This window comes from Ctenocephalides felis, unplaced genomic scaffold (genome assembly GCF_003426905.1).
Source record: "Ctenocephalides felis isolate EL2017-DRISC unplaced genomic scaffold, ASM342690v1 CF-g0.4_SCAFFOLD_01492, whole genome shotgun sequence".
Classification (NCBI taxonomy): Eukaryota; Metazoa; Arthropoda; class Insecta; order Siphonaptera; family Pulicidae; genus Ctenocephalides; species Ctenocephalides felis.
Window position 1 is genome coordinate 35413183 of NW_020537646.1, and position 25885 is coordinate 35439067.

General features: G+C 27.7%; 3 protein-coding genes across 3 annotated transcripts in view; 1 reads left to right on the plus strand and 2 right to left on the minus strand.

Moving 5' to 3' along the window:
- The first annotated feature begins 658 nt into the window (after positions 1-658).
- Positions 659-3761, plus strand: LOC113370058 (mismatch repair endonuclease PMS2-like). Its single transcript, XM_026610718.1, has 2 exons — positions 659-989; positions 1233-3761. Exons 1-2 carry the CDS (start codon positions 758-760, stop codon positions 3680-3682), a joined length of 2682 nt encoding a protein of 893 aa, XP_026466503.1. The 5' UTR covers positions 659-757; the 3' UTR covers positions 3683-3761.
- Positions 3762-4163: 402 nt separating this feature from the next.
- On the minus strand, positions 4164-5078 carry LOC113370686 (enhancer of yellow 2 transcription factor-like). Its single transcript, XM_026611380.1, has 2 exons — positions 4914-5078; positions 4164-4501 (listed from the first exon to the last, which is right to left on the minus strand). The coding sequence occupies exons 1-2, from the start codon at positions 4967-4969 to the stop codon at positions 4270-4272; spliced, it is 288 nt and encodes a 95-aa protein (XP_026467165.1). The 5' UTR covers positions 4970-5078; the 3' UTR covers positions 4164-4269.
- A 5741-nt stretch (positions 5079-10819) lies between these two features.
- The window catches only part of LOC113370372 (scavenger receptor class B member 1-like), a 62784-nt gene continuing 47718 nt past the window's right edge, over positions 10820-25885 (minus strand). Inside the window, exons 4-10 of the mRNA XM_026611038.1 lie at positions 22515-22653; positions 20940-21143; positions 15913-16168; positions 13950-14090; positions 13744-13862; positions 12952-13077; positions 10820-11598 (exon numbers count right to left, since the gene is read on the minus strand). Coding sequence (XP_026466823.1) covers positions 11269-11598; positions 12952-13077; positions 13744-13862; positions 13950-14090; positions 15913-16168; positions 20940-21143; positions 22515-22653 — 1315 coding nt within the window. The 3' untranslated portion in view covers positions 10820-11268. The remainder of the gene's footprint in view (positions 11599-12951; positions 13078-13743; positions 13863-13949; positions 14091-15912; positions 16169-20939; positions 21144-22514; positions 22654-25885) is intronic.

Below are 25885 nucleotides of genomic sequence, written 5' to 3' on the forward strand. Positions count from 1 at the left end.
AATTTATTGTTAACCGACTCTACAGGCTGTTGAGGCTGTTCGTGAGTTTTGTTCAGCAATGCGTCATAGCTTCTTCCAGGGAATGGACTTATGTCAATATTTTGAAAACTTAATGTCGAGTTTATGCATGTAATAGTTTGCATTTGAAGTATTGTAATAATAAAAAAATAATATATTCCATGCATTTTTCAAATATATTTCGTTTGTTTCGATGCAAAAATCAAACGTTATTCTTCTTCATTTGCAACTACAACTACAATTAGAAATATTATTGCAATTTTATTTATATATATTTTGCCGATAATAGAGCATCAATGGAGATTTTAATTAATAAGATTAGTAAGTAAATTGCAATTAGTAATTAATAAGATTACTAATTAATAAGATTAGTAAGTAAATTTGGTACCTCTGGATTGGAAATGAGGTTTGACAATCAAAAGCTTGACAACTGTCAGTTTTTGTCTGTTAGTAAATTGTTTGGTACCTCTGGATTAGAAATATGGTTTGACAATCAAAAGCTTGTCAGCTGTCAGTTTTTGACATTTCAAATGGCGCCAAATAAAAATGAACCGATACAAATAAATAAATTCACTTAAATAATGAGAGAGTTTCTCTTAACAAAATATTAATGTACATCGTTAATATGATATGGCATCATATGATAACTTTATTTTGTGACAAAAATAATGTAAACCTTTAGAGCATAGTAGTTTTATCTCTATATGTCTGTTTATCGTTTTTTGAATAATTTTTGAAAATGATGGCAGAAAACAATGTCGAAGAAGAAGTATTACCGACAACAGAAAAGTCAAAATCTATTCAAGCTATAAATAAACAAATTGTTCATCAAATATGTTCCGGTCAAGTTGTATTAAATCTAGGAACAGCTGTTAAAGAACTAGTTGAAAATGCCTTGGATGCTGGGGCAACCTGTGTGGAAATAAAGTTAAAAGAACATGGCAAAGAATCTATAGAAGTTTGTGACAATGGTACATTTCGATTGCTTTATATGTGACAATTCTCCTATTTATATTATGAAACAATTATGCTACATGATCAGTGCAATAAATATTTCTAAATCATTTAATTTATCTACATATTATATACCAGTTCGAATTTATAATCTTATTTTTCAATATGCTACTCTTAAATATATCTAGAATAAAAAATATATACTTTAAATATCATCTTATTGCAAATTAATTACTTTTTAAATTCTTTTTTATTTGTAGGAACTGGTGTGGAAGAAGAAAATTTTCAAGCATTAACTTTAAAACATCATACATCAAAGCTCCGAGATTATAGTGATTTAATAGGTGTTAGTACATTTGGTTTCAGAGGAGAAGCTTTAAGTTCGCTATGTGCTCTTTCTAAAGTAACTATTACAACACGCCACAAAAATGATGAATTAGGTACCAAAATTGAATTTGACCACAATGGTTTGATCATAAAGAAAACACCCTGCTCTAGGCAAGTTGGAACAACGGTTCTATTAGTCAACATATTTTATACATTACCTGTTCGCCAGAAAGAGTTTCATAAAAATATTAAAAGAGAGTTTAATAAAATGACCCAACTTTTGTATGCTTATTGTTTAATCTCCACTCATGCAAAAATTATGTGCACAAATCAGAACAAAGGTTATGGTAGAACAATTATTGTATCAACACAAGCAAATAGTACACTCAGGGATAATATAGTAAATATTTTTGGGTCTCAGCAGAATCAAAATTTATTAGAAATTAAACCATTGAATACTTATATAGCAGAATCAGCTGATGTTATGGATATAGAAAATGGAAAATGCCAAAAATCTCCCTTTCAAATTGAAGGTGTAATCTCTAGTTGTGCCCATGGTGCTGGCAGATCAGCACCAGATCGGCAGTTTTATTATATTAATTCAAGGCCATGTGAGCCTACAAAAATAATGAAAGTTGTAAATGAAGTTTATAAGCAATTTAATGGAAATCAGAATCCATTTGTGTTTTTAAATATTAAAATGGAGAACCAAGATGTTGATGTGAATGTTACACCAGACAAACGTCAGATATTTTTAAATCATGAAAAAGTACTCACCACGCTTCTGAAACAAGCTTTAATGAAACTGTTTGAAAATATTCCTGGCACTATGAAATTGCAAAATAAATCATTGGATGCAAGCAATTTCAATCAATCAACTTTCACCAAAAATGCTTTGCATAACTTAGGAAAGCCTAATGAAACAGGTAAATGTGAAAACTCAAGTTTAAAAAGAAAAATGAGTTTTTTAGAACGATTTGCTAATGATACAAAACAAATTAAATTATCTTCAGAAAATGACAATAGTACTATAATTAATACCGCAATTACTGATATTAAAACTCCCAATTTAAGTTCAGATTCTGAGGATGAAGCTAAGGGTTCTCCCACACCAAATTTTAAGCCCATGGATAAAATAGCAGAAGAAACAACTGATTATGAAGATAAGAGCAATATACAAGATTTTAAAGTATCACTGAAAAATAATCCTATTTTCATGCCTAAGAATATTAATGTTTTTCATGAGAAGGATGAAATTGATGAAGGGTCATATAACGAAAAAAAATTTAATGTTACATCAAAAATTAATCCAATTGATGTGTCAAAGGAAACCAATGAAAGCAAGGAGAAATCCTTGATTGAAAAAGTAAAAAATGAACCCAAATTGAATCTTGTTTTTAATCCCAAAATTATAAATGAGTTTTCAGAGGATGATTTAAATAAAGCACAAGATTTTAAAGATAGTGATGCTGAATACTCTCTAGATCAAGATGAGAGTTCATGTGAGTTAAATATTGAAGAAAAAAGTAACACGTCTGATGAATCAATACAGTGTAAGAACAAAACTAAAGTCTCACAAGTTAAGAAAGACAATGATCTTGCATATAACAAGAACAGGCCAAAAGTTGAAATGAAATGCTCATTAGAAGATATTAAGCAAAGAATGCAGATGCAGGAAAAATCTAAAGAAGTACAAGAATCAAAACTAAATCGAATCAAATTTAGGTCAGAGATCACACCATCTTCTAATGAATCTGCTGAGAAAGAACTTGAGCGTGAAATATCAAAAGAAATGTTTTCAAAAATGACAATTATTGGCCAATTCAATTTGGGTTTCATCATAGTCCAATTAGAAGATGATTTATTTATAATAGATCAGCATGCATCTGATGAAAAGTACAACTTTGAAAACCTTGAGAAAACTACAACATTGGTAAACCAAAAATTAGTTGTTCCCCAAACATTAGAGTTGACTGCAATGAATGAAAGTATTTTATTAGACAACTTAGAGGTCTTTGAAAGAAATGGTTTTAAATTTGAAATAGATAAAGATGCTGTAACAACTAAAAGGGTAAAATTATCTGCAATACCAATGAGTAAGAATTTTGAGTTTGGCAAAGAAGACATTGATGAATTGTTATTTATGCTACAAGATAGTTCCGGCGATAATTCTACATGTAGACCAAGTCGTGTTAGAAGTATGTTAGCTTCTAGAGCATGTCGAAAATCTGTTATGGTTGGGTCCCCAATGACAAGAGCTGATATGAGAAAACTTGTTGATAATATGGGAACAATGGAACAACCTTGGAATTGTCCCCACGGTAGACCCACAATGCGCCATTTAGTTAATTTGTTTTTATTAAAGAAGGGTTCAGAACAATAAATATTTTTATAAAATGTTTTATACAAAGTATGCTTTAAAATTGTTAATAAAATATTGTTTTATGAATTGTTTGAATACAATTTGTAGTAACTATCAATCAAATGTTTTGGAGTCAGATAAAACTTTGGAATTGCATTATCAATAGAAACAGTGAAAAAGTACATAATTGTTCAAGAGATTTCAAATTAATAACTTAATGTAATGTATATGTATAATGTAAGATAAGATTAAACTATATATATATATATATATATATATATATATATATATAGGTATAAGTATATAGATTGCAGAACATGTTAATTATATATTAAATAGAAGTGTTTACAATCAATCGATTTTGTTTCAAATTATAGCCACTAATGAAATAAATCTCATGAAATAATAGCACCAATTAAAAAGGAATCAATATTATTGATTAGGTAAATTATAATATTGACACAGTATTCATAGCAATATTTGTATTCAAATTATACCCGAACATCCACAACAAAAATACTTACAAATTACTTTGAAATATAGATTTAGCATATAGTATCATAATTCATAAAAGACTTCACAAATATTCTACAAATAGACATAAGTTTTTACTCCATATCCAGTTTTTCATTTTTTAGCAATTGCTTTTTAATTTTATGCAAAAGTTCCTTTTTCACAGTATCGGGAACCATTGATCTGGCTTTTGGTGTTACTTCATTTACTAACATATCTACAGTGATATTTGTATCTGCTTTTTCTTTAACGATTTGGCGACAAAGTAATTTCACTTGATCTCGCCAACCACATTCTATAAGTCGCAACTGCAAAAGTTCCTTAAATCTGTAAGTGATATAAAATAAAACCCATTAATTTCGTTCGTTGAATTTAAAATAAATAACCGGGTAAATGGAGATGATATTATTCAATTGAAATTACTTTGTCTTAATAGTGAGAACGTCATGTAAACATAATATAGCACAAATTGAATAGATATTTATTTGTTGTATAAAGTCACTAAATTTATAGTATTCTACAAAAAAAAAAGATGCAAATTTCGTTTTAACTGCTCAAAAGATAATATTTATAAAAAGGTAAAACCAATCAAATTAGCAATGAATAGTATTTTAATAAATAGAAATAAAAATACAATTAATATACTAATTGATAGAATCCGAATTGATTCTATGCGAAAATTTCCTCGCAAAATCATGTTACAGATGTAATTATTATTTCTATTTCTATTTCTATTTACCTTTCTTTGTCACCTGTTAAAATTAAATGTTGATTTGCAATTGTTCCTATACTCATATTTGTTGTATTTTTTATTAATAATTTTAAAACTACTTTGTTTATGAGTTTATTTTTATCAATCACTAGTCACTTGACGTTTAAAAGCATTTGAGGTTATAATATTATAAATAGCAGATGTTTCAAGCAACTTCAAGTGGAAGGTTCAATTGTGAAAAAATCATTTCGAAGTGAAGTTGGCGGCGCTCAACGACGATGCTAAAATGGAACAAGGCCGGCCAACTGTGAAAAAATTATAAACTTAAATAAAAACGGATGCGGTGTATGCGTATGGATCGTGCCTTAAGGCAAATTGCTGGAACTTCCCGTGACAAAAACTAAATTAATATAATAATTAATTAAAAAAAACTTCGCAAAACTTAAAAAAAAAATGAAAAATTTTGACTTTTTTGAAAAATTAGATTTTTTAGATTTTTTGTATTTTGACTTTTCTTGAAAATTTTGAACATTTTTTTAAGCAATTGCGCTGCATAGCTTATTTATTTAGACTTGGATTTGCCAAAAACTAATCAGCACGTCTCCTTATCAGTAGTGATCGAATGATTTTGAATTATTCAAATCGGTTGATTCGCGTTCGTAAAATCGTCTACGAAAACTTGTATCATGTAAATGTTCAAAAACCTCTGAAACGTAAAGATATATCAAATTTTCATTTTCAATTTTTTTGCGATTACTATAATATAACTTACCCTACGGGAAGTTAATTATAAACAAATTGTTTCTAATAGTTTATTTGCTTGGTACGGTCTTTTTATTTGTTATTATTATTTGAATCAGCACAATTCTGAGTATTCCATAAAAGGTTCTGATAAAATTGCAGCTTTATATAAGTAAACACCCAAATGTTTTCTTTTCTCTTTGTGGTGTTGACATTTTTATATGCTTTTAATTGTAATGTTGCTCCAATACTTGCAATTCAAAATATACTTAGGTTTATATTTTCTAGTAAAAATGGATATTACCACTGCTTGATACTAGGTTGTACTTAAACTCGAAACCTTGTTGATTGGAAGGCCGAAGCTTTCACCCATTTATCATTCCATTGCTTCGGTCTCGTAAGATCTGAACCATGGATATATATTGATTGATTCAAATTTGACAAAATTCAACACATTTTACCAAATTTTGAATTCAACACATTAAATATTATATTACGTATTATGTATAGGTATTATCTATACTTTTCACAGTGATTAAATAGTACCTAATATTTTTTTCGAGAAACCTTAATACGTATAAGATTACACAAATATTCAAAAACTGTTTCAGTTTTAATAATATATCACTTATTTAAATAGTTATCAAGGTTTAGAAGTTGTAAGCACATGTTTTATATAAATAATTTATTTATAATATAAATTCAACTTTCAACTGTAATTTGAAACGTTGGTTAATCACTAACATTGTATATTATATCATTAATATAATAATTTGGTTCTTTTCTACTATTTTTTTTTAATAATTCAAAAGCAATTGCAAACCGCTTTCTAAGAAGTTTACCGGATTTAGTAATAATCCGGTAAAAACGGCAATAGATATAGATTCAGGAATAAACTATTACGCATTTCCATATTAATATTTGCAAGTATAATAATGAGCATTAAACCGTTGTATGAGTTTAACATTATGCAACATAAATATTTATAAAAAAATATTAAATTTCCACAGTATTTTCAATGCCCTTTTAACTAAGTACCGAAATCAATTTAAATCTGATAATGAAACAAATCTATATGAATACATATGTTTTTTTATTTAAAAATAATTTTAAATAATACGTATATTAATTACATTTTTTCTATAAGTAATATAGCCATATCCAAAGATTAAATAGATTATAAATATTCTTCAAAACTGGGTTTCTCATCTAATTTTTTGATATATAATCATATTTAAACATCACTAACCTTAAGAAACATTTTCTAATTCAAAATAATAATATTTAATTTAATTTGATATGTATCAATTTTACTCACTAATATTAAGAATAGATATTACAACAATTTTATATTTACATTAGAGATTCCCAAAGATATTATATATGAATATCATGAACAGGATCAAATATTTTGAATAGTAGATATTTCAATATCTGAATTTAAAACATTTACAAGTATTGTCAAAAATAGAAGGCTCTAAATTGCAATATATTGCAAAATATAAGAATTGTCGAAAAACCTAAATAAATCCTGAACAAAAGGCAAGATTAGCATGCAATTGGTATTTGCTAACAATTCCATTTAACGAATTTTAATTCAGAGCTATGATTTTATAAAAAACAATTAGGGTAAAAAAGTATTATAAAATAATCCTGTGACAGATTAATATATATATATATATATATATATATATATATATATAATATCGATATAAATAGACACACATATAAAACACAACCATATAGTAAACTTATGAATATAAAATAATATAATTTTTAATTTTTATGCTACTTAGTTTAATTTATTTTACAAACGTGTTTCAGCGTGAATAGGGAACTAAAATGTAAATTAAAACTTTTTCCAATTTATTTTAAATTTATTTTGAAGAATATTTGTCAGTATTTTATGGTAACGCTTCAACTCAATGCTTTTAACTATGGCTGTAACCCTTTAGTCCATTTATATACAAATAAATACTACTGATTGTAGTAAAATATTGCACTAACTATTAGATGAGAAATATTGCACGCCATTAAAAGCAAAAATAGTAATCTTTGGTAATTCGGCAAGAGTATTTTATCTCTTCAATAAATTCACATAATTTAAAACTTTTGATTACAAAACAACATTTGCATAAAATTAAATCTAGCGAAATAAATTTATATGCCAGGGCTATAAGTATTAAAACTTTTATGCAATTCAACAACCGAAATGCCCAAACCGATTTCAGCTTTTAATTATTTATTGTCACAATTTAATTATTATAGTAAAATTACAAAATTTTGTATATTTCAACATTATTGTTATATCACATATGATGATTATTAAGTATGCTAAAATATTTATTCAAAAAATGTAAAAAAATTATATAAAAATACAATATGCTATCCTATGTTTTAAAAAAATTTGAGTATATATCCAACACACTCTTAAATTAAAATAAATTGCTCAAATCTATATTATATTTACACATTGTAACTTTAGGCACATTAATTACTTGTTAAGGCAATTTGGAATAACACGAATCTTCTTAGGTCTAAAGAAAATTCAACATTCACATTTAGTTAGTTAATTTAAACAATTTTATTCAAACTATTGTGAATATTATATGTTTAACCTTATTTAGACCTATTCGTGCAACATCTCGGTAAATATTTTTTTTTATTTCAATATTTGTTAGTTGCTTATACATTTACTTCTATCCAATTACTATTTCGGTCGAATTAGGTAACTAGCCTCGGACAGACCTTGATGGGTCTGAATTAACTTCTAAAACTAAATTTAAAATTTATTTAAAAATATCGAGATTAAAATTTGGCAAGACGTGTGAATTATCCTAGCCCAATCTAATATAATGAATTATTATTATTATTAAATATATGTCACATTTCAATATTGTCTTACTAGCATTATTAATCCTAATGTTTTGAGAAACCAGCTCACGTACAACCAAACTAAATTTTACTTATTATCTAGTATGTCTAAATATAATATATATGATAATATGATTTTGGTTCTTTTATGATTTTAACTAATTTTCAATGCAGGAATTCTAATTGATCATTTAATGAGGTAATTTTATATTAGAAATTCTTTACCTGAAAGCCTTTATTAAATAAAAAAATCATCATATAACTTTCTTTAAACGTTAGCAACAAATTAAAATTTTATGGAATGGCAATTAATTCGAATTATATATTAAATGCGGGTTATAAATATAATTATCATTGCTGATGATAGAAAAATTAAATCTACAAATATTATGTGACCATTAAAAAAAGTGTGAAAAAATAAATATGCGTTATCTAATATTTTAAAATATAAATTCACATATTGTATGTATAGAATAAATTGCACATATTTTCGTCTGTTATTCAAGTTGAATTATTGATAGTAAAATTTAGCATTGCAACTTTTTGTTGTTTCTTGAATTATTGGTAAAAAATATTTTCTTTATGAAATATATAGCTAAAAATTCACTTAATAGACTACCAAATATTATCCCATAGTATCGTGTATCCAAGTTTACCGAAAAGTAACTCCTAAAATATTACTTCTTTCTAATTTTATGAGAGTATTTGTATTTATTTAAGTCAAAAAAATCAAATTGTAGTTATTAGATTTATAATTTTACGATTACAATAATAATATAAGTAAAAATATTAATTGTTTACGAAGATAAAAAAAAACAATAATAGATAGGCTTTAAAAAATAATAAAAAAAAATTGTTCTGCATTAAAAATCATTAACTTCTTCTATTGCAACTGTCGATTTGTATTGTATAAATTAATATAAAATATTTATTTGTTTTTATGTTATACTACTATCTTCCAAATAAGTTTACTATTATTAATAAGGTGACCATACGTCCCGGATTGGCCGGGACAGTCCCGCATTTCACCTTATGTCCCGGGTTTTTTTAAAGCAATATTTGTCCAGGATTTTGATTTTTTGTCCCGGATGTCCCGGTTTTACGAAAATTAACAGTTAAATTAACAAAAATTAGGGAAACAAACTAACAGGTACTATTTTTTTCAAATTAATTATGAAGAAAATTGAATAGATCATATAGATCGAAAATTATAAGATATAATATCATAGATAAAGAAGTATTGCATATAATAGTCAAAGTATAATGCTCTTACTAGAAGTCCGCAATTATGATAAAAAATAAATCATCTAAAAAAACTGTTTTTTATTGTATCCTTGGATAGCATTTGTTATATAAACGGCTAACACCGACCCCCCCGCCCCGCCCGAGGTCACAAATTTGACTTAAAAAAATATGGTCACCTTATTAATAACCAAGAAACAAATAAGAGCAAATAAGTGCTTGACGTAATACAAAATCACTTTTTGGTAAATAATTTCTAGAAACCAAATATTGCATAAAGTAATGTGAAGTACATATGGTAAAGCGTTTAAATTACAATGTTATTCATAATAATAATGATTTTAAATTAATAATTTATGTTATCTGCAATTACTAAAACGAATATTGTTTGTCTTGTGTAATAATTTAGATGCCAATTTTTAAATCTAATTGATTCAAATAGCTAACAAGCGCATGTCAATGCGCATTGATAAGTCATAGTCAGTTCTACTTTTAATTTTGTTAATTTTATGTTTCCTCGATGTTTCAAGTTATTCTGAATCGTTTGACACCAACATTATATGTGCATATTGACTATTTCATATCTTGAAATCATTCCTAATAATAAGGTGACTATAATTTTTTAAGTTAAAACCGGGACGGTAATTTTTGGTTATGCTAATCCAGGACGAGTAGGGCGGGTGAATGCTAAAAAATTGCTAAAAAATAATACGATTTTAATATAGCAAATACTATTTAAGAATGCAATAAAAATCTGTCTTTTTAAATAGTATTTTTTTTAAATTAGTATTACTGGCTAAGAACTTTATTATTCGGTTATATGTTATAATTTATCTTCTTTTTTTGGATCTATATGTTTTTTCAGCTTTCAAACTTATTATAAAATTTTGTTAAATGTTCTTCATAACTATTTAAAAATAATTAGCAATTATTCCAGGCAGTCAAGAAGTTCATTTTCATAATTTTTGTTGATTTTCGTAAAATTGAAAATAGAAGTTCGTGAGAGGCTATTTTAACCTGTCTTTTTATATAAGCATACTAGTTGTAAATAACATTTTCAAATATTTGATGGGTAGTTGCAATTTTATTATCAAGTAAGAAAAATATTCATTTTAGACCTATACTTTTCGAAAATCTGGGACAATCCGCGACAAAAGATCTAAATCCAGGACAAATATTGCTTTTAGAAAAACCCGGGACACAAGGTGGAAATCCGGGACTGTCCCGGCCAAACCGGGACGTATGGTCACCTTACTAATAATCATATTGCTTCATTCTCTCTGCATTTTATGTCTAGATACGATTTGCTGCATTGAAAAAAAAGTTAAAATCCGGATACGTATTGTCAAGTAAATTACACTAAACCTGATTAGTTTGTTTGAATTACTCAAATTTTACTACGCAATTTGATAATCTATTAATATTATACTAAATTCATTTTTAAACCTATCTGTATACGAATAATTCTGTAAAGTCAATCTTTTACCCTATAATACAATCATTCCATCATTCCATCATTCAACCTTCAATTATCATCGTCACCATTTATTCCTCCATTGGAACTGAGCAATGTGTAGCTGTCGCCTCTGTTTAGAGATGAAGCGATCTTATGTTGACTATTCTCTATGAATTTAGAACCTCGTCTTAAACTTCTTCTTCCCATCTCTACGATTTCTAATGGGTCTACGGCGATTGTTTCGACGACAACTCCTCGATAGGTGACCACAAAAACGTAGATCAGACAGAAGCAACCGGTGATGATTAAGGAGTAGTTCAGTAAGGGACCTGCCACGTCTGCCACATCTGTAGCTAGTAGAATCCAACGCCGAATGCCGGGAGTTAGTTCGCCTACACCCTGGGAAGAAAAAAAAATATATTTAAAAAAAACATTTACTTTTGCTATCATTGCTTTTATTACCCCTAGGGTAAGTTATAGTAATCGGCCAAAAATCGAAAATGAAATTTTTTTGCATTTCTTCACGTTTCAGAAGTTTCTGAGCATTTTGGCATACCTCAGAAAAATGAATGTGTGTATGTGTGTGTGTGTATGTGTGGAGACAATTTTTGGATTATCAGATTTGACTGGTTCAAAAAGCATTCGATTCCTATTGATGAGGAGACGTGTTGATTAGTTTTTGAAGAAGACAGGTCCAACGGCTTCAGAGATATAGAGCAAAAAGTGCTAAAAATGTCAGTTTTTAAGATAACGGATCAACCAATTTGGATGATCAAAAAAACATTCGATTCGTAATGATGGGGAGAGGTGGTGATTAGTTTTAATAATTGAATGTGCAAAAAATGGCAGCTTTTGAGAAAAATAAGCATCTGATTTGAATGATTCGAAGAACTTTATGCTTGTATTGTCGCAACAATTGTTTTTGAAAAAAGAAAAAAAAAAGTTAAATTTTTTTTTCGATATTTGATAAGCCGATCAGCCGGAATCGTGGAGGAAGTGGGAGCTCTTTTTTTCGAGGCGGGGGTGTTCAGAGCGCTGTAACTCTAGTTTGACTGAATATTTTTAGCTGAAATTTTATATTTATACTGTCCAAATATGTGTTAATAAATGATAAAAAACTTGAAGCTCTAAATATTTACTGGTCGTAGAAAAAAAATCCTAAAATATCCCTAAAAAACAGGCCGTCACATAGGTAGACCCCCTTAAGGTATGTATGTATGTAACCAATTGAGAAAACTCGATGAGGTTTTGTAATGATTATTTTCGTGCTACGATCGGCCGAATCGTTTCTTATGATTAGCAAAATTTTTCAACTAGTTTACACCAAAAATCCTGAACCGACTTGAAAAGTTCATAGATTATTAAAAGTCACCCGTGCCTTTTATTTGTAATAAATAGTTGAAACTTTCTTCACAGTTTTAATGAAACTTTGCAAAGTGATAGAATTCACGTTCTTAATAAACTTTCCAAATATTACAGGCCTCGAAAAAGTGATTCAATTATGAAAATTCTTAAAGTTTTTAATGGAAAGTTCAGGCAACTTACCTTATGAAAAAGACACTAATTTTAATATCTGATGATAAAACCTACTTTAATTGGGAATGTTTGGCAACTTTGCGTGAGCGCGAGTAATATAATGCAGAATGCTTAGTGTTAGAGGAGGGAACAGATATAAGGCAAATATGATTTGTTAAGATATTTATAAACTATCATATAAAAAAATTCATCAGTTTATATTACTATTAAGCTTACCTCTTCTAACCACATGACTGGGAACATAATACTTCGAAATTTATGAACCGATGCTACATTTTTAGCTTGTTCGACTCGCAAATTTAGTTGCACCCGAACTTTTCCTTCGACTGGCACTCCAAGTTTCTGCATAGTTCAAATACAAACATTAATTATTATATTATTTAAATAAATTTTAATTATTATATTATTTAAATAAATTTCATATATAGATACAATATCTAGTTTTAGAATGGTTCCAAAAGCCTGTAGTGGTTTTATGCATGGGAATGATTCAGATTTACAATTTCAATAAAGTATTAAATAAATCTTTATTGAATTAGTGAGTTGAACAATTCCATTTACACAATTATTAAAAATTCAAAATTTTACACAATTTTTAATGGAAACACAAAATATTTATGGTTGAATAAAAAAATTGGTTTTTGGTGTAACGTTTTCATAAGACATACACAAACATATATCTGCCATCCTGTGAATAAGTGATTAATTCGAATTTCGGCAAAAATGTTTTAAATCGCGGTATTAACTATTTCTCTGAAAATAATCATTAAATTAAAAAACTTTTGGTTAAGAACTGAAGTTAATGAAACATTTTATATAAAATTTAAACCATTAATTTCAAATAAGCGATATTACAATGAGAAATAAAGCTTTGAAATCAAGCTTTGCAAAATAGTGAAAATTGACAACCACTTATTCACCGGGATGGCATATACATATATATATATATATATATATATATACACATATATATTTAAAAACTAAATTATATTTATATTTTGAACATACCGGTTGAATTTTGAAAAAAGTTTCATGTTTTTCTTGCACGGGCTTTAAACCCTCAACGTCATTGAGAAAAGTTTCATCAGCCTGATAGAAATGAGGGAACGATATATAGACAGGTGCATCTAAAGTGTAGAACAAAAACATATTAAATAATATATCTAAAATATTTTAATATTTAATGAAATGAGATAACTATGAAATAAACTTACCATACTGGCAAGGACTAATGTTCTGCAAACCCTTAGGCGGACAATAGTGCTTTGAATCGCAAAAACATTGATTATCTGGAGCACTTGTTTCATTTCCACCAAAGACATTATCTGGAGGCGTGTAGAGATCAGCAGTCAAACCTAAAATTTTGGGTTTGTTAATTAATTAATTACAAGAATATCCTACTCCATGCCTCATTATATTTTAAAAACGGAGAACGCCTCAAATTAAATGGTTTTGACTGTTGGTTGATATATTAAATACAATTTTAAAAAGCAATTTTTCTAAATTCTCAAAAAGATCTTTTTTGAGAAAAAGTAAGAGTGAGAGTGAAATAATGTAAGTGCTACACTCATGAACCTTTAACAATATTGGATATTTTAATATTCATCGCAAAAAATAAATTTTAAATGAAATTGAATTAAAGAATAGTTTAGTTTTATAATATTATTGAAATTTTCTCAAAATCATATGAATAGGGTAGAGCGGGGCTAGTCGAGCATAGGGGCAAGTTGAGCAATCGAAATATCTCGAAAACTATTCACCGTTCGTTTAGGCATCATATGGCGGAAATATAGAGGTTTTGGAGAAATAAACATCCCGCGATCGTTAGTGGCCGCTGGACAAATGAGTGAGGCTCACGGGCGTTTTGTTTATTTTGAGACCAAAAAGTAAAAACGTAATTCATCACGAGTTTTCATCTGGTTTAGTCAAATATTATTTATTTTTAATCAGGTAAATGTTATTCTTCAATATAATTATAGTACTTTTAATATGCACAGAGATTCTGGCTATATTTTTCACGGTTTTTTTTATAAACTCACTTTTATTTTGAAATTCCGAGTTGGGGTTAGTTGGGCATAGTTGCTAAACTTGTTCTATATAAGACAATTATCATTAACTTCCAGAAATTGATTATTATTTTTAAGATTTAGGCTAAGTCTATGAGTAATAATATAAAGAAATAATGATTTTAAACAAAAATACTAAATATAATGGTAAAATAATTCCTACGATACGATATTGTTCTGTTGATTCTACTTTTCGTTAATTATTCAAAGCAAATTACTATAAGTTTTGTTTTTTCTGTCAATAAAGACTATAAATATAGAACTGGTTATTAAAAACTTACTTTATTTCATCACTAATCGACATTGAACCTATGATTTTATTATACTTTCTTAGTGCTCAACTTGCCTCACCTATGGGGTACATTGAGCATACTTGACTTTTTGCATTTAAACAGCTGTAGCTTTTAAATTTTACTTCACCAAAAAATAGTATTAACACTTTTGTTAAGCGATAAATAACAAATCCTCGTATAGCAATTTATTGAGACTTTTCATTGAGGTGCTACATCCGTTTAAGTAAAAATTTGCTCAACTAGCCCCGCCCTTACCTACTACTGCATTTATTAAGGATTTACTTGCAATTGATTTTATCAACAACTCAATGCATAATGATTAATAGTTAGTAATTACATTCGAAAAATATAAAATAGGTTAGAAAAATATAGAATTCATTTAAACATTTATTTTAAAAAATATAAAAATAGCTATAAAATTCATATTACTACTTAGGGGCGCCCATTAATCACGTGGGGTTTTTAGGGGGAGGGACATTTTGACAAAAAATCACGTGGGGGTTAAAGGGGTATAGTAATATATTACGTGTATTTATTCTTTACCTAATTTTTTTTAAATCTATACATATTTAAAAAAAAAAACAATATTTCTTCGTAACTAAAAATGCACGTGATGTTTGATGGGCAAGGAGGGGTAATTTTGAATATCACCACGTGAATATCACATCAAGAAGGAAGAGGGGTCCAAAAATCCTCATCGACTTTTTATTTTTGTATGCTATTAGTTGATAAGAGAGTTGATAAAATCTCATAAACTAATTAAAATGATATAATGACGAAAGACTAATAGTTATAATAATGAATAATATCCTACTCACCATCTTTTACCACTGGTCCTCTGTATTGCAGAGGTAATATACGACAAAGATCTTTGTCATAAACATGAACAATATCGGCCCCAGTATAAACTCTTGGAGGAAAAAATGATCCCTCAGAAGCCCTGACATCACTACAAGGAGATGAGTCCCAGTAAGGCAGGTGGTCCAAACCATTTAAACGGTTTAACAAGCCAAATTCTTTCATATCGGAATGGCCTGTGTGAATTGTCGAAACTTCGTTTAGGGTACCATTACGCTGGAAAGAAGAAAATTCCAATTTAATATTAATAATAGTCACAAACAGAAACTAGTGGGGTGTATGTCATCGTGACTTAAGGCAAATTGCTGGATCTTCCCGTACCAAAAATTATTGTTTTTTTAAAGTGATTAACATTGTTGAAAAAAATTTACTTCGAACAAATTAGATTTTTGAGAAATTATAAATTTGACAAAAAATTACTTTTTTTTGAAAAAAATTTTTTTTTGAAAGAAAAAATGTTTTTTTTATTTTGACATATTTTGGAAATTTTGCACTTTTTTTTCAAAGCAATCTTGCTGCTTTAACTGCACAGAGACAAATAGTCAAAGCGCGTAAGCGCTGCGTCGCCGTCTAACGGATAAATATTGGTATGCAACCCATAGGAATGTAAACAAAATTTATACTTATTATTAAAATCTCTGTATAATATCTGATAATTTGATGTGAATATGTCTAATGATCATTTTTGACCATTTTTTTACTAGATCTCCGAAACCGCTAGACATACCGTCATGAAAATTTGATCAGTTTTTTTATTTACTAATACAAGTAAAATGTGTTTTGAATTAGTAAAATCGGACGCTCCGTTCTCTTAAAAACCGAGTTATCATTTTTGGCACTGTTTACCCCGTATCTTCGAAATGGCTAGACCTGCCTTCGCCATAAACTAATCAGCACGCCTCCTTATCAATACGAATCGAATGTTTTTTGAATTATTCAAATCGCTTCATCCGTGTTCCCGCACACACATACATACACACGCACACACACACATACATCCATTTTTTCTAAGGTATGCCAAAATGTTCAGGAGGTTTTGAAACGTAAAGATATATAAAAAATTTCATTTTCGATTTTTTTGCGATGTCCTACGGGATGTTAATTATGACTTTTTTATGACTTATATTATTATTTTCGATACAGGATTATTGCAATTGCATTTAATATTATTTATTTAAATTTATGCAAAATCTTCGTTATTATAAGTGTTGGTGAAATTTAAATTAGGTTCTAGCGTTTAATTAAATAGAAATTAAAAGTTAACTTATGTAAATAAAACAAAATTTTAAGTGAACTGAATTTTTTTCGAATATCATTAAAACAACTAAATGAAAATAATAAATCCAGTTATGATTTTAAATTCATTTTGATTCTAATAAAATTATTAAACTACCGCAATTAAATGCCGGTGTATTTTATTTTAATCACTAGTCTCAAGCTCAAAACTTTGTTTCAAAAAAAGCAGTATTGATTATTATAGATAAGTATAGCATGTTTCCTAGAGAAAATAGCCCTTCCAAAAATTATTGCAATGAATAAAAATTTATCAGCCTTCCAATATACAATTCATTAAAATAGATAGGACAACCATAGGGTTGTATTCTGAAAAAGCGACGATGAAGAGAGGCGTCATCACATTATAGAATTCTTGCAGTCGAAAAAAATTAATAAAAAATGTAAATTTAAATTAAAAAGTTATTTGCCTTATTTATGTAATTTACATTACATTTAGTAAGTAAAACTGATATTTCAGAATATAAATCTCTTGAGAGCACCGATTTATTATTTGCTGAATTTGCTAATGATGTTCTGATTTTTGCTTTCATGAAGACATTTTTCATATCAATTATTATCATATTTAGATTTTGCTGACATAACTATGGCGAACCTGCCTTAAAATAGACCAATATTATGACAAGTATATGTCATAAAATGGTACTGAAAAATGCCAAAATGCTATGTGGTTGCTTTGCAGTCAAGCGTTTTAGATAAGAAACCTAACCTAGAAACGCACAAAAGAATATTATCATAACTCCATCTTTATGATGTGCTATAATATATTAATAAAGTTGCGTTTTATGCATAAAACACCTGATTGCACAGCAAATACTTAGCATTTTGACAGTTTTTAGTACCATTTTATATGAAAAACGCTACGCAACATAGCCTTGCCATTGGCCTATTTCATAATCCGCCCACATAATCTTTACTTTACATATAAGAATTTATCGAAACCGGAACAGTTATATAATAATACACTTATTGTTAATAGCTAAATAATACATTGAAATATAATTATGACGTTTCTTGGACTATGTACTTAAGACAGAATTTATAAAAAATGTTTTTTTTTCTCTTTTACTAGGAATATATATTATTTGTCGTTATAATTCCAGCATAAATAAATCGCGTAAACGATGATGTTGATAAAAAGTTTGCTCTTATATCGCGATGACATTGTAATTATTTAGCGATTCGTAATTACGTGGCTAATTGTTTTATTATCATCTATTTTATGACCGATCAATGATGTTAATGTCACGTAATTGTTGTTTGTCAACGCAGTTCTGTCAATAAATATATTCTTTGAGAAGCGCCTTATATCAATAAATTAATTATTAAACGCAATGGATTTAGATATATATATATATATATATATATATATATATATATATATATATCAATAGTGGTTATATTTATTTATTCGTTAAGTTATATGCATAATAACTAGGTAAACATTATAATTAAATTTTATTTGTTTTATTGAAATTTAATGTTTGAATTAATTAAATTTTTTAAGATATTTCAATATTTTATCAAACAGGTATTTAATTATTTATTGCAATAATCAATGTATATAAAATTAATTATTGAAATAATATTTCCTTCGTTTTTGTTGTTTGTCCTCATTAACTCATTAACTTGTCCTCATTAACTTCCAAAAAAAAGGTTTGTTTCCGCCAGAAAATCAGATTTACTAATTTAATGTTTTCGCAACGCATCGACAAGTCATTCTGAATCGTTTGATAACAAAATCAGTAACAGTACGTTTATGCATGTACGTGAGCCAAAAATTGAAATTTTGTCAATGTTTTGTCAAACACGGTTGCACCGATTGCGAAAATTTTAATGCAATTTGATGATACTCGATAAGGATTCAAGCAACTGAGCCGTTTCTTTATAATTAGTAATTTTTTTTTCTTTATAAATGATTAGCAATCAGAATATATAAATAATGAAGCAGTAGATAAGTGCAAAAAATTTATCAAACATTTTCTCCAAAAATCGTCAACTGATTTTGAAAATTTAAAAACTATCCAAATATCAGTATCGAATTATGCTGATTAACTTTTGGTAAATTTGCCCACATTTCCGTATTTAATTGTTCGATCATTTGCTTGCCGATAGATAGAGTTAGTCATGATCTAAAGGAAATCCCGAAACTAGAAAAATCGTTCAATCATCGATTCATTAAAGTTCGTAATACTTAAAAATAAACAAAATATTAACGTAGATACTTATAGAAAAGGCATCACACTCCGTGTATGTTCGCAAGTTGTTCCTGCATAGCCAAGTTGCTAAATATCGATTCTTATTAATTAAGTCGATTATTTTCACACACCAGGAAGTTCATGCAACTTGCCTTCAGCAAATTGACATCTAATTTATTAATTTATGTACCAATTGAGCCACACAACTTATATAATTATTTAAAACACTGACAAAACATTCACGATAATGTGATAAAAAACTGTTAGAATTAACTAAAATAAATTTAAAATTATTTCATCATTATTAAGTAGTAAATGAAAAATTATGCCTATTTCAAAATAACATTTTAAGAACAATCAAATTATTAACTATCCGCATCGTGAAAAAACATTACATGAAACTATTTGTAAGTATCGATCAGTTTATACAACTCGCCTTAAGGCTTAAGTGAGAATAAGTATTAGAATTAGGTATTTAGATAAAATTAAACTTTTTTTGAATAGATTTATAAAAATTTCACATTCTTTAAAAACTAGTTTCAATTGATATCTTTAAAACATACTTTCATAATATACTTCATTTAATATTTAACACAATTTATTTCATCCATTTCGGGTACATATAATGTATTTAATTTATGTGAGGTCATCGACTGTAATCAGTAGCTACTTACAAAACGAAACACATACAGATGCTTCGGCATAGATTCTGATTAAAATCTCTTACACAGTTAGGCACAAACTTCTAAACTTAGATATGTGTTTATTATAAAGCATCCGCTTATTAAAAACGCAATTCCCAACCAATATTCTTTAAACTGTTTTTGAATTATTGATTTGAGATTGTACACTAACAAACTTGGAGAAAAAAAAAATCACACATTTCCACTAATTACAAATTAACCGACTTGATAGTTCCTAACGAGATACATCGTATGGCTTTTAATTTTTTGAAACCGGTTCAGCCGTTTTTAAGAAAACGTCGACGAAAAGTCAAAAATCGGCTGACACATACGCGCATACACATACTGTTTTCAAATTTGGTCCCATACATGAAACGTCGAGAAAACAGAGCAAATAGAATTTAATCCCAAAAACATAAAATTTCTCCTTCGAGAAGTAAAAAATTTAATGTTTATTATAAGTTGTAAAAAATTGATATGTTTTTAAGTAGATAAATTTTAAAATATTATCATTGATCAGTTATTCACTCTATTGTAATTTGAAACAAAGGCTTTATTTACTATCGGTCAAGATTTGGCCAGGGTTTTTTCAATTTAACCGGGGACCCTTTGGGGTAGGGGGTATAAATGAATAAATATAAATACCTGTAACTAAGAGACTAGCATAAGTAACGAGAGAAGAAGATTGTATAGTGATGTTCAATATATATATCATAGACTAAATAGTGGTTTTATTCACATAGTTTTATTCGCTTAATATCTAATTAATCACAATGATCCTCACCAACTATTTTCTATGTATTATTTACTTACCCCAATGAGGAGGCCCATCTTGCTCATGGGCCTTTTGTGTTTCGGATAAAATCGATGGGCCAACGTGACCAACGTGTCGTCATATCCGAAAACCAACTCGTCTGCCGTCACGCTGACAAACGGTTCCGATTTCGCAAGAAGTAACGCGAGCGATATCGCTTTCTGCAGGAAATAACCGAGGTAGTTGCTCTGCGTGGTTAACGTCTGATGGAAAATAAACATATAATAAACATCATCATAATTATTAAAACGACATATATATTTGTTGATTTGATAAAAATATCATAAAAAACAAAAATTTCGGTCACTAAAGCAGTTTTCTAACACAACTGCAGAGTCGGTTCAATACTAAAGGCTTTGGTTTCATGTCACTAATCAGTCATATGAAACTGTAAGAGAAACAAGAAAAAACTTAGCATTCTTTTTTTATTACTGAGTAATATATTTTTTGGCAAAATTATTTAGTTAATTAGGAATTTATTCATCATATAAAATGAATTTATTATTAACAGGACCGGTTCTACCTTGAATGCGATGCACGCAAAAAATGCGGGTGCACGCCTTAGGGGGCGCCAACACGAGATTCGGATATGAAATTTATAATATAGTTATTTTAATATCATTTAAGAAATATATGATTTCTTTGACTCACATACTAATCTTTGAACAATGCTTTTAAAATACGTCATAAATTTAACTTTAAAACAACAGTCTACTCTGATACATGATGTGAAGTAAAATGCGTACAATTGGACTCTTACGATATCAATTTTGAGAAGTTTCCGATAAAATTTTGGATATTTTAAATAATGAAAAATTAAATTGAAATAATCCAACATGAAGTACAAGTGTTAAATAATGAAAGGCTAGAAAAAAATGGCATGTGGGCGCTGAGGACTCCAGGACCGGCCCTGGTTATAAATATGTATTATATATATATATATATATATATATATATATATATATATGGTCTAAATTTGTTTTTTAACATCATATTGTGGTGCCATATAACTTGAAGGTTAGTTAACCCTGGCAGTAGAGCATCATCTATGACACCCAGTGTTTTCTATTCTATCAAAATTCCTATTTGTCATTGTGTTTATAGTTTCTTAAAAGTGTGAATTTCAATTCTTAAATACATTTTTTTAATAATAATTACAGAAAGTTATATTTTGTGTAACAAATACTTGGGCGGCTTGCTGGCTGAAAGAGCTAATCCCAGTAATATAAATATATAATTATAATTATAAATGAATACAATATTAAATTTTAAAATGAATAAATAATTATTTTTAACAAAAAATAATGAATATTGAAATTGCTACCATAACATGAACAAAAATTGACAAAAAATATTTTATAAAAACATAACAAATTTATTATTATTACTCGTGAATTGCATTAAAAAAAATCTTCAGAGAAATTACATTACTATGAATTATGATACATTTTTGAAACCAAAAATTAAATATCTAACTCTTTAATGTCAATCCAAGAAAAAATATATAACTAAAACTAGATTTTTACAATAATTTTTTAAATGAAATGTTAATTGTTAATTAATATGTTTCTTACCAGCAGAGGAATATTTGGCACTAGGACCCTCGTGTTGGGGTCTATCGACAGTTCTGGCACGAATTTCAAAATTTTATTATGTTGATAAGTTACAGTATAGTTGTCATGGAATTTAATGTTAACTTTCTCCATATCCTCCCTGAAAATAATAATAAAGCAATTAATTACATATTCATCACTTATTTAGAAATTATGTTCTTTTTTAACAGTTTAGACAGGAGTTTCAAAAATAATGAATATAAAACTTCAATAATTATTATCTTTGAACCTAATAAGATAATAAATCAAAAACTTTGATTACATTTTAGTAAATATGATTTTACAATTTTATTCTACAATAATTGATAGAAAAATAGGTGAAGTTATATTAAAATGGCAGAACGAAAGCGTCTTCGAGAAGTAAAGCCGTTTAAAATCGTTTAGGTAAACAATTCGGAAATTAATAATATTTAAATTTTCACAGTATTTTGTAATTATCCAAAATAAATTAATCTAAGTGCATATTTCAATTGTTTTATATTTCAAGCTATTATCTAATAGAAACATTTTACCAACATTTAATATTCCACTTCTAGGATTACTATAGTTGGAAGCCAATAAATCAATTCGGTTGTTTAATTGATTATATTATACAAAGCCTTGGGATGAATGATTATTATTGAAATAATTATTTAATCATGTAAATTTCTATTTCTTTGGCTTTAAGGATAGCTAGGTTGTTTATTCAATGTTAGCACATTATTGATAATGATTAATATCATAGTCACATATTGCACATCCTATTTACTTCACTTGCAGCGTTTATGCAAATTTATCGAATATTTATAGAAAATTATTGTTTAAATTAGATGTTGTTACCTTTATGTTTAATTAATAGATAAATCAAATTCATACTTGAAAGACAGGTGAACACTTGATCAAAGAATTTGTAATATGCTTGGAAAAGTACTACATATTGTTGTTTTTATTGAAATGATATCGTTTCTGGGAAATAAAATGTAAATTAAATTTGTACTGTAATGAATATGTACTCCGAAATACAAGGCTATAGTATAGATCTTTATGGTCGGTTTTGTGTAAGGTCATCAAATCAGTAACAAATTACATTGAAACGAAAGTTTTGTCATTCTCTTTATAATCGAAATAGATTTTTATATTCAAGATTTTTCAGGCAGAAATAGATAGAAATTTTTAGAAATTGTACTCATAGATAAAATAACAAAAGAAGTGCATTTTTAGGACCGGGCAATACCAAGTTCCTGACTTTTAACAGTAAGGAACTTATTAAAAGTCTCAGTAGATAGTATAGTAGTATCATTACAATAGCTGATGATATTACTCAACTACATAGCTTTTTAGAAGTAAATCTATCCATATTTGATATATTTTATTATTAGAATGTTCGATATAATACATATACCATTGTATATAAAATCATTTGTAACAGCATATATAATTCATGGGGTAAAAAATATGTACTTAATTATATTATATCATACCCTACATAATGTAATAAAATATATTTGAATTGAATTTAATCATCTAATTTACAAAAAAGTGTAATACCTGAGGCTACAAAACTCTTCTAACATCCTTAACATGCTATTTTATATAGTGAAACACCCTTAAAGTGCTAATATAGTGAAAAATATGCGTTTAAAACTCGATGTAACATTATATAGGGAAATACATGTTTTTAAATTAAATGAAATTTTATGTATAATGATGATATATATTTCATATTATCATAATGCCGAAGAAAGATTATTTTCACTTGTAAACTTATTTTAGATCTATATTTTCAAGTAAAATCCCTTACTACTACTACTTGATATCCGGTAGTCAGAAGTGGGTATTGAACCAAGAACTCTCGTTGCATGATCAGAGCTCTTAACACCAAACCACGGAGAGGCAAGCAAGTAATCAAAGTAAACAAAGAAATTTGGAATACTTATATATATACCTATATAAATATAATGCTTAACTAAAATTAGAAGATAATGAATGTTGTACAGATCTTATAATTAATTTATTTTGAAAAATTGAATGAAACAAAAATAGATAGACATTTTTAGTAATTGAATTTGAATAAATTGAAGAGAGTGACTAATTAACTATTTAATCAACTTATAAGTAGAAAGTTAAATAATATCTACTACTATATTAGCATAATTTATATATTTAAAATATTCCAGCTCAATTATAATTAAGATGAAATTAAACTCGAAATACGAATATTGATTAGAATGTAAAGTGCCGAAACGCGATTTCTAGATGCATCCGGATTAAACATCTGAATAGAATTTTGAAAGTAATTGGAAGAATTAGATATATAAATGATCTGATATCGTTAACATTTTAATTCAAAAACATATATTTCAATAAATATGTATACATAACATTTTGTCAACTTTTCGTTTGAACATTTTACCCGTAGGTATTGCGATTCAATTCAAATCAAAAATATATATTTAATATATAAAATGTATAATACATAATGGAGAATTCATACATAAATCTACCCTTGGGTATTATTCTTCATTACATATTTTATTATACATCAGTACATTTATAGTGACACATTTAATGTAATGTAATTAATAAATGAACTAGTGCGGCGCATGGCATCGTGCCTTAAGACAAATTGCTGGAACTTCCTGTACCAAAAATTATAATTTTTTTAAAAAACGATTAACATTTTTGAAAAAAAATTACTTCGAAAAAATTAGATTTTTGAGAAACTATAAATTCGACAAAAAATTACTTTTTTTTAAAAAAAATGTTTTCTTTATTTTGACATATTTTGGAAATTTTGAACTTTTTTTCGTACTGCTTTGACTGCATAGAGACGAAACGTCGTAACGCGTAAGCGCCGCGTCGCCCTAAAACGGATAAACATTGGTACGGAACCCATAGGAATGTAAACAAAATTTATACTTATTGTTAAAATCTTTATAAAATATCTGATAATTTGATGTGCATATGTCTAATGATCATTTTTGACCGCCAAATGGCATTGTTTAAAATTTTTTATTAGATCTCCGAAACCGCTAAACCTGCCTTCATCTGCTTAATACAATACAATTCTTCATCTTGTTAATACAAGTAAAATGTTTTTTGAATTATTAAAATCGGACGCTCCGTTCTCTTAAAAACTGAGGTTACCATTTTTGGCACTTTTTGCCCCGTATCTTCGGAACGGCTAGACCCGCCTTTGCCAACTAATCAGCACGTCTCCTTATCAATACGAATCGAATGTTTTTTGAATTATTTAAATCGGTGTTCCCGAAATCGTCGACGAAAATTTGTATACATCCATTTTTTCTAATTGTAAAGGTATGCCAAAATGTTCAGAAACCTCTAAAATGTAA